Consider the following 13376-nt stretch of genomic DNA (forward strand, 5'->3'; position numbering starts at 1 on the left):
CTATAGTGGCTCAAACTGGTAGACAACTTGGGGAACTGGGTCGGCGTAAGGGGCTAGTTAGATAGATAGATAGATAGATAGATAGATAGATAGATAGATATGCTCAAAACACTTGAAGTATGCAAATAATGCTAATCGCATTAAAATGGTTGATACATGACATTAAATGGGTACAAGTTGATGCAAGATGTAATAGATGCAATATATAATAGGTGCAAGTACAGGTCATGAAAATGAAATTTAATTGAACTAATAAGTTGACGCGCCCACCTATCAGATGAGAAGGCCAGTCAGCTAGCTAGAGAGATAAACAGACAGCTAGATAGATGAATGATATAGAACTTGTCCTGCTTAGCATCCTAACGATTTCATCGCGCTTCTGCACCAACTCTGTAGTCTGCCATGACATCTTTACACTTTGCATATTAACCTGTCCTTTGTTGGTCTTAAATCCCGAAGCTCCCCCGATCTATTGTGCTTGCCTCGCATGTTTCAAGGTTGAAGAGGTTAGCACTGTGTTAATATTAGGCTGCTACCATTCTAAAACGCGCCATATTGTGACCAACTTATGACGGAAAAATCACGATTCCCTCTCCCCTCCTTCTCCGTATAATGTCACTGGAAATCAAACGCTTGTCTTCTGGCAATCTAAAATTAGTTATTGTAAAACTCCGACGTAACGAAGTTGTCGATATCAGGAATCGTTTTACTTTTTATAACTTGATGACCATATCATAATCATAATCATAATCATCATCATCATCATCATCATCATCCTATATTTATGTCCACTTCAGGACCATATAACGGCATGCAATTTTAGCATGCCGTGCTTATCCGCGATTTCAATGTAACGATATTTTACCGCTGCAGCGAAGGAAGACCGAGACAAATTAACTGCATGTACTACTTGGCCACTGCCGCCCGCATTACATTCAAGTTCATTGCACCGAGTTCTAATCATTTAGTCCCCCCCCCAAAAAAAAAAAAAAAAAATTCGGAGCCCTTCCACTACTCTGAAGACGGAAGCCAGCGAAGCTGCGACTATGGTGGGTCTGCTACAGTGAAAATTGCTATAGTGAATTTATTAGCATTATTGACTATGGCGAGCGTCTTCGGCATGTTCGTCAAAGAGCAAGCGCACCGGCGTCTTGTTTTGGCCCGGCGCCATGGCCATGTAGTGCGTTTGCTGCTCCAAGTCCACCCCATCGTCATATACTAGCATATGAGCCGCAGCTTTCGTAGCCGGGGCACACTGCACGGCATCATCAGGATCCTGACGTCAGGATCCTGGAAGATGTGGTTAAACGAGCGTCCGTCCTATAGCAAGTCCAAAGGGCAACTGCTGATAACAGCACTAGCCCGATCTCTACGTCACGAGACAAAGGGGCACAACGATTGGTGGGGCGTGCCACCGCCGAGCATCGCGACACTTGTGAAACAGGCATCGGCGGTGGCGAGGGGAATAACAATGGGTCATATCCGTTTTGACACCTGTGCTACAGCTGGCGGGAAACCGCCACGCACATGGAACCAAACCACCACGCACATGGAGCCGAAATTGTTGATCTACTTCCGGTCTATCTACTTTCGTTGCCGGACATGATCTCCTGGAACCTAGCATATAACAGCTTCGCTGTAAGAAACTCGGTATCCTAGCTGAGTGTAGTGCTACTGTAGCTCAGACGCTCAGCGCCGTACGTAAGCTTGCGCGTTAAGAACAAAAATCTACGGATGTTTTCATGCGAAACAAAACTTTCTTGAACGTCGCCTGCACTGCATTACGGTTTTATTTTATCAGCTCACGCTCATCTCGAAAGCACATTCGTCTCTCCAAAACGAATGCATCACTGCGACGTTCATGCACGAAAATTTTTGTCAAGAGATGCGATCAAGGCTTATTCGATTCTTGGTCCTCGTAGATGTGCTTCAGCCCCGAAGCGTAGTAAAGCAGCAGCAGGTTGAGGTTCTTGACCCGTTCTTCGGCGGAGGCCAGCGCCTTCGCATTGGCAGCATCAGGGTGCGTCTTGGCCCGAGCCTGCAGCTTATCGCGATCCGCTTTTTCCTTGTCGTGCTCGGTTTTCACGCGTTGGTACTGCGGAGAAGCAAGTTTATTGGGAGAAATTAGGCCCATGCCATGGCAACCTCCTATCTTATCCGTTCAAGCCCCAATTACTTCTGTGTATATAAAGTTATGTTCAACCACCATTTCTCGCATCTCCAGAATCAGGAGAAAGCGTACAGCTATTGTAAAGATTAAGAATTTTCGTTGCTTCAGGAAATTCAGTCAAATTTCCAGAATGTGGACGCCATGCAGGAGCTCTCTACAGGAACGACACGTATGAGAAAAATCTATTTGACGTCTAGCGTACTCGTACCTAGAAAATATGCACCTGTCCGGCCACTTGAAAAATATGCCTGATGTAAAATATTGTGAAAAATACAATGCAAGAAGTGAACTCGCTACACGACGACGTACGGACGCCGAGAGCAAACACGTAGCCGTCTACCTCCCAAGTCTTTTTGCTAAAACACTTTACACATATCATTCAAACTTGCAGCAATGGTCCATTCAGGGAATATTTCGACATGTATGCGACAGGTTATAATTTCATCAGTGCTTTCGCTTTAACTGCACTACTTTGGCGTTTATACATCTGTGTACAAAGAGTCCGAAGGCGCTAATGTATACGGGACCGAAAAAAATGATTTGTTCCAGTTCATATGAATTGATATCGATGACGGTTGTTGTACCGGAAAGAGACAGTTCGGTTAGGTTAGTCTAGGTGTTGGAGGTAACAAGAATAGTGCACTGAACAAGATGATATTGATTCATATCGAACACTTAGCTCAGTAATAGACAGATACGCCAAGAAAGAGACCAACAAAACACAAGCGTTAATTTCCGAAGCACGGTTTAATATACAGAAGTGCACAAACGCATCTTCAGTATCTTTTCGTAAATTAAATTTAATACTCAGGTGTTCAATTCGCTCACAAAAATTACCAAAGACTTGAAAAAAATTGAGACATCCGGTTGGCAATTTTCTATATGATAATTGACAAAGCATACTGTCATCATCATCAGCCTATTTTCACGTCCTCTGCAGGACGAAAGCTTCTCCCTGTGGCTCTCCAATCACCCCTGTCTTGCGCTATCTGATTCCAACTTGCACCTGCAAATTTCCTAACTTCATCACCCCACCTAGTTTTCTGCCGTCCTCGACTGCGCTTACCTTCTCTTGGTACCCATTCTGTAACCCTAATGGTCCACCGTTTATCCATCCTACGCATTACATGGCCTGCCTAGCTCCATTTTTTTCTCTTAATGTCAATTGGAATATTGTCTATCCCAATTTGTTCTCTGACCCACACCGCTTTCTGCCTGTCTCTTAACGTTAGGCCTAACATTTTTCGTTCCAGCACTCTTTGCGTAGTCCTTATCTTGTTCTCCAGCTTCTTTGTTACTCTCCAAGTTTCTGCCCCATATGTTAGCCCCGGTAGAATGCAATGAATTCGCACATTTCTTTTCAGTGACAGTGGTAAGATCCCGCACAAGATTTGGTAATACCTGCCGCATGCACTCGAACCCATTTTCATTCTTCTGCAAATTTACTTCCCATGAGCAGGGTCCCCCTTGAGTAATTGACCTAGATAAACGTACTCCTTTACAGAATCTGAAGGCTGACTGGTGATTAAAGTAAATCTGGGGTTATAAGTGCCAAAACCACGATCTAATTATGAGGCACGCCGTAGTGGGGGACTCCGAAATAATTTCGACCATCTGGGGCTCTTTAACGTGCACCTAAATCTAAGTACACGGGTGTTTACGCGTTTCGCCCCCATCGAAATGCGGCCTGTGGCCGGGATTCGACCCGCGACCTTGTGCTTAGCAGCCCAACACTGACTGGCTATCCTGAATTCTTGTTCCCTTGCCAGGCAATTGAACAGTGTACTGTAAACTGTAAAGTGTATTACAATATACTGTAAACTGCATCAGTAAGAGAACACAAAGCAGAAAAAGTATGTGATATATATATATCTATATATATAGATATAATATATTATATATACTATATATATGATATATTATATATATTTATATATATCATATCATAAGAAGCCAACAAACAATGACACCAAGGACAACATAGGGGAAATTTGTACTTACTAATTGAATTAAAGAAACGTTAAATTAATGAAAATGGATGAAAAAACAACTGGCTGCAGGTGGGGAACGAACCCACGTCTTCGCATTACGCGTGCGATGCTCTCACCATTGAGCTACCGCGGAGCCGTTTTCCCAACCACTTTCTGGGGTATTTATGTCTTACAACTAGAACTAACCCTGGGAGGTTAGTTCTAGTTTGTAAGACATTTCCTCACCATTGGCTGCGCCTGTTCCGTGCCCAATGACGCACGCACTAGGCCACACCTTTTGTCAGCCAGATGGCGGCGATGTGACGTGTGCAATGACGTACGTACTAGGCACTAAAGTCAGCCAGAACCTTGGAGCCGCCGTGGCGTCGGGGAAGCATGCTCGTCCTCCACCCTGGAGGCCCGTGTTCGATTCCCACCCAGACCGAAATGTACAAATTTTCTCTTCAAAGCCATTAATTTACTTTGTTTACAGTAACCTCCCTGAGAAATGTGACGTCAGTACGAGCATTCTTGACGCGTTTTTTTAAATATTTGGGCCGTCGGCCATTTTTGGGACCATCGCTCGGTCACGCGGCCGACGCCGCCGCCGCATTTTCGCGTTATGGGGCATATAATGCTTTCGCATTAATAATATTGCTTTAATGTCGTCAGAACAAAAACACAAATCACAGCAAACCTGTCTTAAACATTTACTATACGACACTAATTTGTGAATAGTACTTTAACAAAGCTCACGCTGACAACATAACAATTTAACGTACATTGCAAACTGATATATTAAGAGATGACGATTACATAATTGCGTTATCTATCTTTGGCGCGGATCTATACGAAGTTGAGAACTTGCTATTTAGATTTGGATTATAGCTCTCGCCATTGCTAGGTGAACAATGCGGATTCTTAAATTAGCTTTAGCTCGAGGTATAAAGCACGAATGCTTCCATATTGGTCGACCACAACCAATTTGAACGAGACTTGTTCTAATAAATATACTTTCAATTGTACTTACTACCGGAAGGGAAATTTACAATACGGCTATCAAATCTTTTACGAGTATCGCCGACGTTTTATAAGCTAAGAAAAAAAAAAACGAGGTATCAACTTTATTTTTCTCCAAGCCCTCATCATGACACGTTGTGTCATGATGTGGGCTTGGAGAAACATTTCACTTTTTGTATTTTTGGAGAAGCATTTCACTTATTGCAAATGTCGCTTTGGACATTTGCATTTCCCTTATGCAAATGTCCAAAGCGAAAAAAAAATAGGACAGATTATAGTTGGCAGCCAACGTGAAATCGCTACGTTCACGTGCATCTTACAAAATGCCAGTTATCGATACATTCTCAGAGCTGCGTACAACAAGCCAACTAATGTGACGTTATGTTTCAAATTTTCGATAAAGAAAGCAAAAAAGCCCCAGAAAAGTAAGAGTAGTTAAATAGACAAACACGCCCATTCCAGAGAATCGAACCCCCAACCCATTGATGCGAGGTTGTATAGGACAACAATGGTGAACGGTTGACCACGTACCACCTTCCGCACTCGTTCCATGCGCTGCTCGGGCGGCAGGTCTTCGTGTATGCGCTTGGCCTCCTCGACAGCAACGGCGTACATGCGCAGCCCGTACTGCCTGGTACTGAGGTAGTTTAGTGCGCCGTTGAGGCCGCTCGCCGTGTCCTGCATCTCGAGCTTCCGGAAGAAATCGCGATCCGTCTCCACCAGAGGCGCGGTAGGCGCCTTCAGCTGGGCCACCTGCCGTGACACATTCGATCGTCCGCTGTGCTCTGAACGCTGCTCTTTTACAGACCATGGGCCCGTATTCACAAAAGAAGCACTTACGCTAGAATTGTCCGTAAAAAAAAAATTTCAGCTGGTCGCGGTGTCCGACATTATCACCGAAGGCACTTGGCCAATGGCAGAGAGCACTTGCGAACGAAAAGCTTTGCGTGGAATCGGCCACAGTTTTATACGCGTGCCGCCCTCGCCAGCAAGAAGACTGCGCACAAGAAGTTACGGAACCCCAAATTTAGGCAGCGACTGTGGACTACGCCGACAATGAGGGCCAATCCAGAACGTGTTCAGCATTTGTAGCGCGAACTGAATCACCCTACGCTGCTGTGCTTTAAGTGCACTGTACGACGCACAGTTATAGTTGAGTGTAGCGTTTCAGCTCTTTACATAGACGCAGACAAAACGGCTACGGCTCAATTATACGCATGTCCTCAGTGAGACGGTTATAGAGCGAAATGTACTCTTCTTCCATGGGTAGTATACATGTAAACTACACTATGTACCGTGTGTCCTAATAACGTTAGGTGAGCTATTCAAAAAAAAAAAGAAAAGAACGAAGGTTTAGAAACGTGGTGCAAGATGTGATGTTAAGATCTACGGTGTTCGGTCATCAGATGTATGACGATCAAACACCGCAGGTCTTAAATTTGTACTATGCACCGTGATTATATATATATATATATATATATATATATATATATATATATATATATACTTTGAACAGCTTGGCTAACGTAAGCTGGGACACACAGCATATACTTGTTGCAAACCGACTGGATACTGCTTTCCCAGTTCCAATGGCACTCAACGGCCGCAGCTTCTGCGGTAAACTAGTTTGGTTTAGAAGTCAAATAGTCCTACATTTTTTTGTTTCTTCACTTTTGCACTTGAACTGGAAGAGGAAGACGCACCTCATTCGCAGCCACATGAAAAAGTCTTGACGCCATAGACTGCTTTGTCTTCGGGCTCAGGGTTGTTTCAGTCTTGCCTCCCCCTCTTCGTCCCAGCTTTAATGAAACGAAGATGATATTGTGTTAAAGAAAGAAAGAACACGAACGAAAGCAAGCAAAACAATAAAAATACGCAACCTGCCAGCACTGAGACGTGAGACGGCAGAGAAGAAAGCGCTCAAGCAGCAGCTCGCCGTTGTAGCTTTCATTTAGGGATGCCTCCATAAACGAAGGAAACTTGGGAGCAAGCAAGGGCACGACGTAGGAAATGCGAAAACAAGTCACTAAAGTGTTATATATAAGGTGTGTAACCGCAGACCTAACTTAATCTAACGTAACCTAGAACTGCATAAAGAAAAAAAGAAAAGTGTTTCAGCCTGACCTACACATGCCTGTCGCAGTATTCGTACGTAGTCGAGAACATGTTTTAGCCTAACAGAACTTAACACACGATTTAAACAGAAGTAAATTATTTTAGCTTGACGTACAGGTAACTATATGAGCGTGTGCGGATGTGGCCCTGGAACCTAACATAATCTGACATAACCTACCCTAACACTAAACAGATATAACTGTCTTAGCATGACGTCCACATCTGAGTACTCGGATGAAGACGGGAGCCGCAGCACTCATGGCAGAAAATTAAGAAGATGCGTTCAAGCAGACGCGCAAACTTGACGAGCACACGCACGCACGCGTACACAAAGGCGCCTTTGTGCATTTTCTGTGTTCGCACTTCTTATGCCGTCCTTTTGGAATACCAACGTGCCCAAACTGCCACCCTGGTTCAATCAGAAATGTGCAGAGCTTTCTTTTTCACGTGCGACTGCTTTCCACGTTCCGTCGTGAAGGGTGGAGCGGAGTCGTAATCTTCTTAAAGCTGTTTTACCCCTTTGCTTCCAAGGAAAGTCGCACACCTAATGAATGTTTCTAACATTTGGTTCTCTTGCTAAGCGAATTGTACGCCGTTTTAAAAGTATTGCGAAATTATAAATGCCGTGAACATTCACTAGATTAACGCTGCTATTGAATCGTCAAGAAAGTGACTGCAGCCCATAAAACTGTGATGCATATTAACCGTCTTTCTGAACACACCTACCACAGACAGTTTATGGACAAAAACGGTCCAAAAACAATAGGGCAACTTTGACAGACTTACTTCCTTTTCTTCTTTGTCTAGAAAGAAAAGAATCAACGTAAGTATTTATATTCAATTTAATTAAAGCACTCAGAAAAGGTAATTAGTTAAGTATTATTTCGTTTTCTTTGAATAACAGAGGGAAAGAGGAGCTCGCAGAGCGGAGCTAAAACAGAGAAGATAACATTCAGCGATACCGAGGAAGACAAACAAATTGTCCTTACCGCTCTCAACGGCGTCCTCGTCCGGCCAGATTTTCCTGGAAGAAATATAATGCTGGTCCAACGCACATATCGGAATCTATGTGAAACGAAGCTGCCGTGAAGCTGTTAATTAAATGTTATAGAACTGGAGTGGTATACAGTCGCGATTGGCTCCAGCAGCACGAGCGAGAAGGAGCCAGCCAGTCTCCTTCTCGCCCGTGCAGCTAGAGCCAATCGGCGACAGCCACAATGGACAGCCCACTAGGTGGACTCTTACAGAATACCCCTGTTGCTCAAGGCCTCTTGTCTGGGAACGTTGTACAAAAGCCTGAGGAACGCGCTAGGAATGACGTCGCGCGTGGACGCCAACGCGTTGCAATGCCCGGCTCTGAAAAAATCCACGCCCAGCCAGTTCTTTCAGAGCTGGGCACTGTAATTCCATCGTCTAAGTGTCAAAAAATACTGTTTGTGCTAGTCGGAACCGGCACCGAAGCCTCTTTCCCGAGTGCGTAGCGAAAGGTCCGGTTTAGCACTTTGTAGCCAAATTCAACATAGCAAATCCCTAATATAGCTAAACCCCAACATAGCAAATCCTACCAGAACGCCAGCTTCGCTGGACTTCCCTCGCAGCCTATGGGAATTTAGGTGCCGTTTCGCTGCCACAGACGCCGGACGCCAGCTTTTTCAAAAAGCTCAGGGAGCCATTTGACAATTTCACATCAAAAACGATTGCAGGGCAGTTCCACTACAGCATTAGGAGGGTAGATGCGCTGTCAAACGGTGTTACACAGAAAGAACGCCGGGCGAAACAATTACTTTCACATTACGTACATCAGAGGCTCCTATCTAAACACACGGGAACGGAGACATCGCTTAGCTCGGCATTCTAACCATGTAGTTTCATGTGGTTTGTTGCATTCTAAGGGTAAAGTTCAATCCTACCGACTGTTGGAAGTAGATTTTTCATTTAGATTATAATTTTTTAAGAAACATTTTTGAATATTGCGCGAGAACTCAAGCATCAAGTTTACAACCCTAATTCAGCAATAAGCGATGATATGACGATTATCTAAACTGTACATGTTAAGACGTTTAAAGAGGATCGACAAAGTTGATATAATGCACACCACTGTGTAATACACCACTAATTTTTGAGTAGGAATTTTGCAAAAGCCTCGTACACTTCAACAATTTCTCGTAAGCTGTAAACTCATATATCAAATTTATCTGCTAGAGATTCTCTCTAGCAGATGCAGTTTACAGAACTATGATATCTGACTTTGGTGCACGGTTTTTACAGATAAGAAAATTCGTGCTTCAATATTTTTTAGACCGACATACTTTTGGGAATTTTCTTAGCAGATTCGAGGGAATAAATCGAAATTCTGCCTCCTGTCGTCTGTGTTTTTCAGAATTTTCTGTGCGACAAACTTCATTCATATTGGTTCATCGGTTGTTTAATCACCGTTTTACAAGTATTTGAATAGGGAAATAAGCGTTGGCCGCCGAGGTAAAGCTTCCCCTTAAGAGACCGTACATCCAAAAGAAATGGGTGGATAACTGTCTAAAATTAGAAAAAAAGCACATGGACATACAAAGAGAAATGCAGAACAGAACACCAACCTATTGACCACGCTATAGAGCCTGTATCACGGTAACACACGCTTTTTAAAATAAGGCTCCTATCGTCTATCGGCCTAGACCGTTACTGGACGTTACTGAAACCGTTGCCAAAAATCAGCAAGAAAAAAAAAAAAAAGAAACCTGAAAACGGCAAGAAACAGCGCTACGCTTCGATTTCGTTTTTGTCTTCACCTAAAAGACCCTGGTGGACTTCTTGCAACACCTGAGTAGCTCACGGGTTGGTGATCATCACGTGATCGACTGAAAAAATTATACTAGGGATGTTCGAATGGCAGAACTGCATAGTCGAATCGAACACAATTATAAGAGAAAAACGACTTCGAATATTCGACGTCGAATCCAACGTCGAATATTTTCGTACTTTTAAACAAAGTCACGTATAAAGTCTTTGTGGAATCCATTTAGTCAAAACAAAAAGAAGCCTTATTTACATAATTACGTGTAGTAATTACTTTCACTGCTCTTCACTGCTGGACGTCCCGAAAAGTGTGAAGATTGTAAATTAGATACAATCGAAAGGTGATGGTATCTGGTGCACCATGAAAACGGCAGTAATAAAAAATCGGGTAATAAAGTCGCAGTTTACAGTCGCTTACTGACTGAATTAACAAGCATGGTGTCACGCGCACACAGGTAAACATCAACTACGGTGCTACGATCGTACATCTATACTAAAAGAATGATGGTTAGTGCATGAATTTGTCTAACATTCGTGATTGCGGGTTTAAACGTTCTTGCGATGTTATTTATTACGCTTTAGCTTTCTAAATCTTCAAGCACTAATAGTTTTCGAAACATACCAAGGTAATTCGGCTTTTCGGGCATACGTAATCATTAAATATAACTTATAACGCAATAACGAAGCTTAAACGATCCGTGTACTCCACGTCATTACCATCGTCGCACGAAGCGTCACACTTACACGGGTCCCGTATACATTAGAACCAGAATTATCTCTGGTACTTTTTGAAGGAAGCTCTATTCATTTAGGAACTGTCGCCTTCACGCAAGAACCGCGACTCTCTAGCAGCATTATCTTTTGGCTCAGTCGCAGCCTATATCGACCTTTATACCTGTAGACTGCAATAAATGTTTTCATCTGTCAAGTTCACACAGAAGCAACTATTGGACAATTTCGAAGCGGTAAATTCTCGAACCAAATTCGAGTTGAGTAGCAAATACGAATTGATTCGTATTCCAAATCTCGAATATTAGCACACACGCAGTTAACAAAACCTTTCTGGCACCCTGGGCGATTCGAGCTGGCGTGCTCAAATATTAAGTTACTTGGTCACATGCCCTCAGTCACGTGACCACCACCCACACACAAGTAACTCATGGAGCAAAAAACAGCAGGTCTGTACGTAAAAAAAAAAAAAAAAAAAACGATAAAACATCGCAATAGATAATGCAACGCGGCAATTTAGGCACTGGGGTGTCATGGCGCTGCCATCGCATTGTATGTACGTACTGCCTGCATAACGTTTTCTGCTGCGCCAGAGGGTGGCACTTGTTGTGCACGATCATGTTGCACTCCTTGCAACGGCATCCGTAACCCAGCCAGATCTGGAACAAAGTAACAGTCACTCAGTTTGGAGGCACTGCGCGTCACATTCAAGTTCTCAAAGGTAGCTCTCGCAATTGCGAACGCTTTTTAAAGACGATAGTCTCTCTTGGGCTACCTAAACGCGAAACACTTTGTCTGTCCGTCTGTCACTCGATTCAACCGCCCGGCCACTCGAATCAACCGCCCGGCCAAAACCAAGCGAGCTACTCGCACTGGTGGCACGGGGTCAGTACACGTCAACATATACAGCGCAAAGGAAACGTCAGGCCTATTTGAGGCAAAATATATGTACATAACCGTCTTCCGCAGCGTTCATTTAATTAATAATAGCACATTGGACTAGTTTTTACGTTAGTAGATGAAAAATAAACGCGTTAGAAAAGGTGTCCAAGAGACGCTACGCGTTTGAAACAAGCCGACTGAAGCCGCGGCTTTGTAGCCGGCTTTGAGCTAACAGTAATAAAAGGTCCCAACAGATGGCGCGAGAGCAGGGCGAACGCGGGAAATTTGAATTGAATTCAGCAAAACCCCCATTGCATCCATCATGGGAGGAGTGAGAGGGAAGGGGAAGAGCGTGAGGGATGGGAGGGAGGAGAAGAGAGGGTGTTACGTATCAGGGGTGGCAGAAGACTATCGTCTTTCGACGTCATTTTCAGCGAAGCAAGCAGATCTGCGGCCATTTTTTTCTTTTGTATACTTAAGGAATACATGTGCACGCTGGACACGGTGACGCTCTTAAAGACCACATTTTCACATTTTTAAGTTGACCGGCAATGTTTTCAAAAACTTATTTTAATTATTTATATAGCAAGCGTTTTATCTAGACACAGTGAATGTCTTGGATGACAAGGCTAAGGGTGCATAGTATTTGGCCTGACGTATATGCCCTGTCACCCGTATACATTGTCACCCGTATACACAGGTGACTTTTTTCAGCTTGCAGTTCTTACCCGGTTGTCACAATACTTGCAGACAACGATCTTCTTGAGAGTGACGTCCTCGAACATATGGGTCAAACTCTTCGAACCTTGAGTCTTCATAGTGGAGGACCTGTGCAAAGCGTATAAGGTCGGTTTAGTGAAGCTCGCAGCAAACGTTAACGGGAAGCTTTTTATTCCAGTTAATCTGAGCCCCATAAATGCTACCACCAGAGAACCAATCAATCGATTTGAATGAAATTTGTAGCATTTAAGAAAACAAGTTAAGTTCTATTAAGTGTAGGAAGCACAACTGTGATTTCGTGTCTCAAGTTAACAAAAAGGATTGTTGAAAATTGCGAAGCTTTAGAGAAGTTACAAAATTTGCAAATCCGTAAATCTGCACTGAAAATAGATGTCGCAGTTCTGTGAACTGCATGTGTTAAAGCACCCAAAGCGGACGGATTTCACATATGAGTTCGATATACGTGATATCTGACAGGAGGAAAGATGTTGAAATGATGGACTTAAAGAGCACAAGGATGGTTAAGAATTACCGGGACGGTCATCTCTTTGTTGAACGTCAGGAGTGCGGCTGCGCGCTTTTCTTCATGGCGAGCATAAAGGTAAAGTTGCCAGAGAAGTAATAAAAGCAGGGACCATCAGAAGGAGTGGAAAAACGTGTGTAAGCGCGGGGTCTGCTGATCAGATTAGACAAAAAGAAGTCCTCATTACAGGGGAGTAATGTGGCGTGCCTAGCAGGAGCGAGAGGTGAATGAACACTTGTCATATACGTGTATGAACTCCCAGAGAATAAACGATGCTGTAAATATTTTCCTTGTCCCTGCGTACCTGCACTAAAATTCTTTTGAAGTGCGTTTGCCAACACACAGCTGTATATTTATCGAAGGGGCAGTTACACGATTATAAAGTGGGAATCACAAATCACAACTCTCAAAATTTTGGCCACTTTTGTAAGAATTAAGGGCACAAAGTCATTAGAAT

At 43.5% G+C, this 13376-nt stretch overlaps 1 protein-coding gene across 1 annotated transcript; it reads right to left on the reverse strand.

The window, feature by feature from the left end:
* Nucleotides 1-1856: 1856 nt before the first annotated feature.
* LOC119448073 (uncharacterized) lies at nucleotides 1857-5905 on the reverse strand. The gene is made up of 2 exons (XM_037711559.2): nucleotides 5692-5905; nucleotides 1857-2095 (listed from the first exon to the last, which is right to left on the reverse strand). Exons 1-2 carry the CDS (start codon nucleotides 5842-5844, stop codon nucleotides 1892-1894), a joined length of 357 nt encoding a protein of 118 aa, XP_037567487.1. The 5' UTR covers nucleotides 5845-5905; the 3' UTR covers nucleotides 1857-1891.
* Nucleotides 5906-13376: the final 7471 nt, after the last annotated feature.

Source organism: Dermacentor silvarum, chromosome 4, assembly GCF_013339745.2.
Source record: "Dermacentor silvarum isolate Dsil-2018 chromosome 4, BIME_Dsil_1.4, whole genome shotgun sequence".
Taxonomy (NCBI): domain Eukaryota; kingdom Metazoa; phylum Arthropoda; class Arachnida; order Ixodida; family Ixodidae; genus Dermacentor; species Dermacentor silvarum.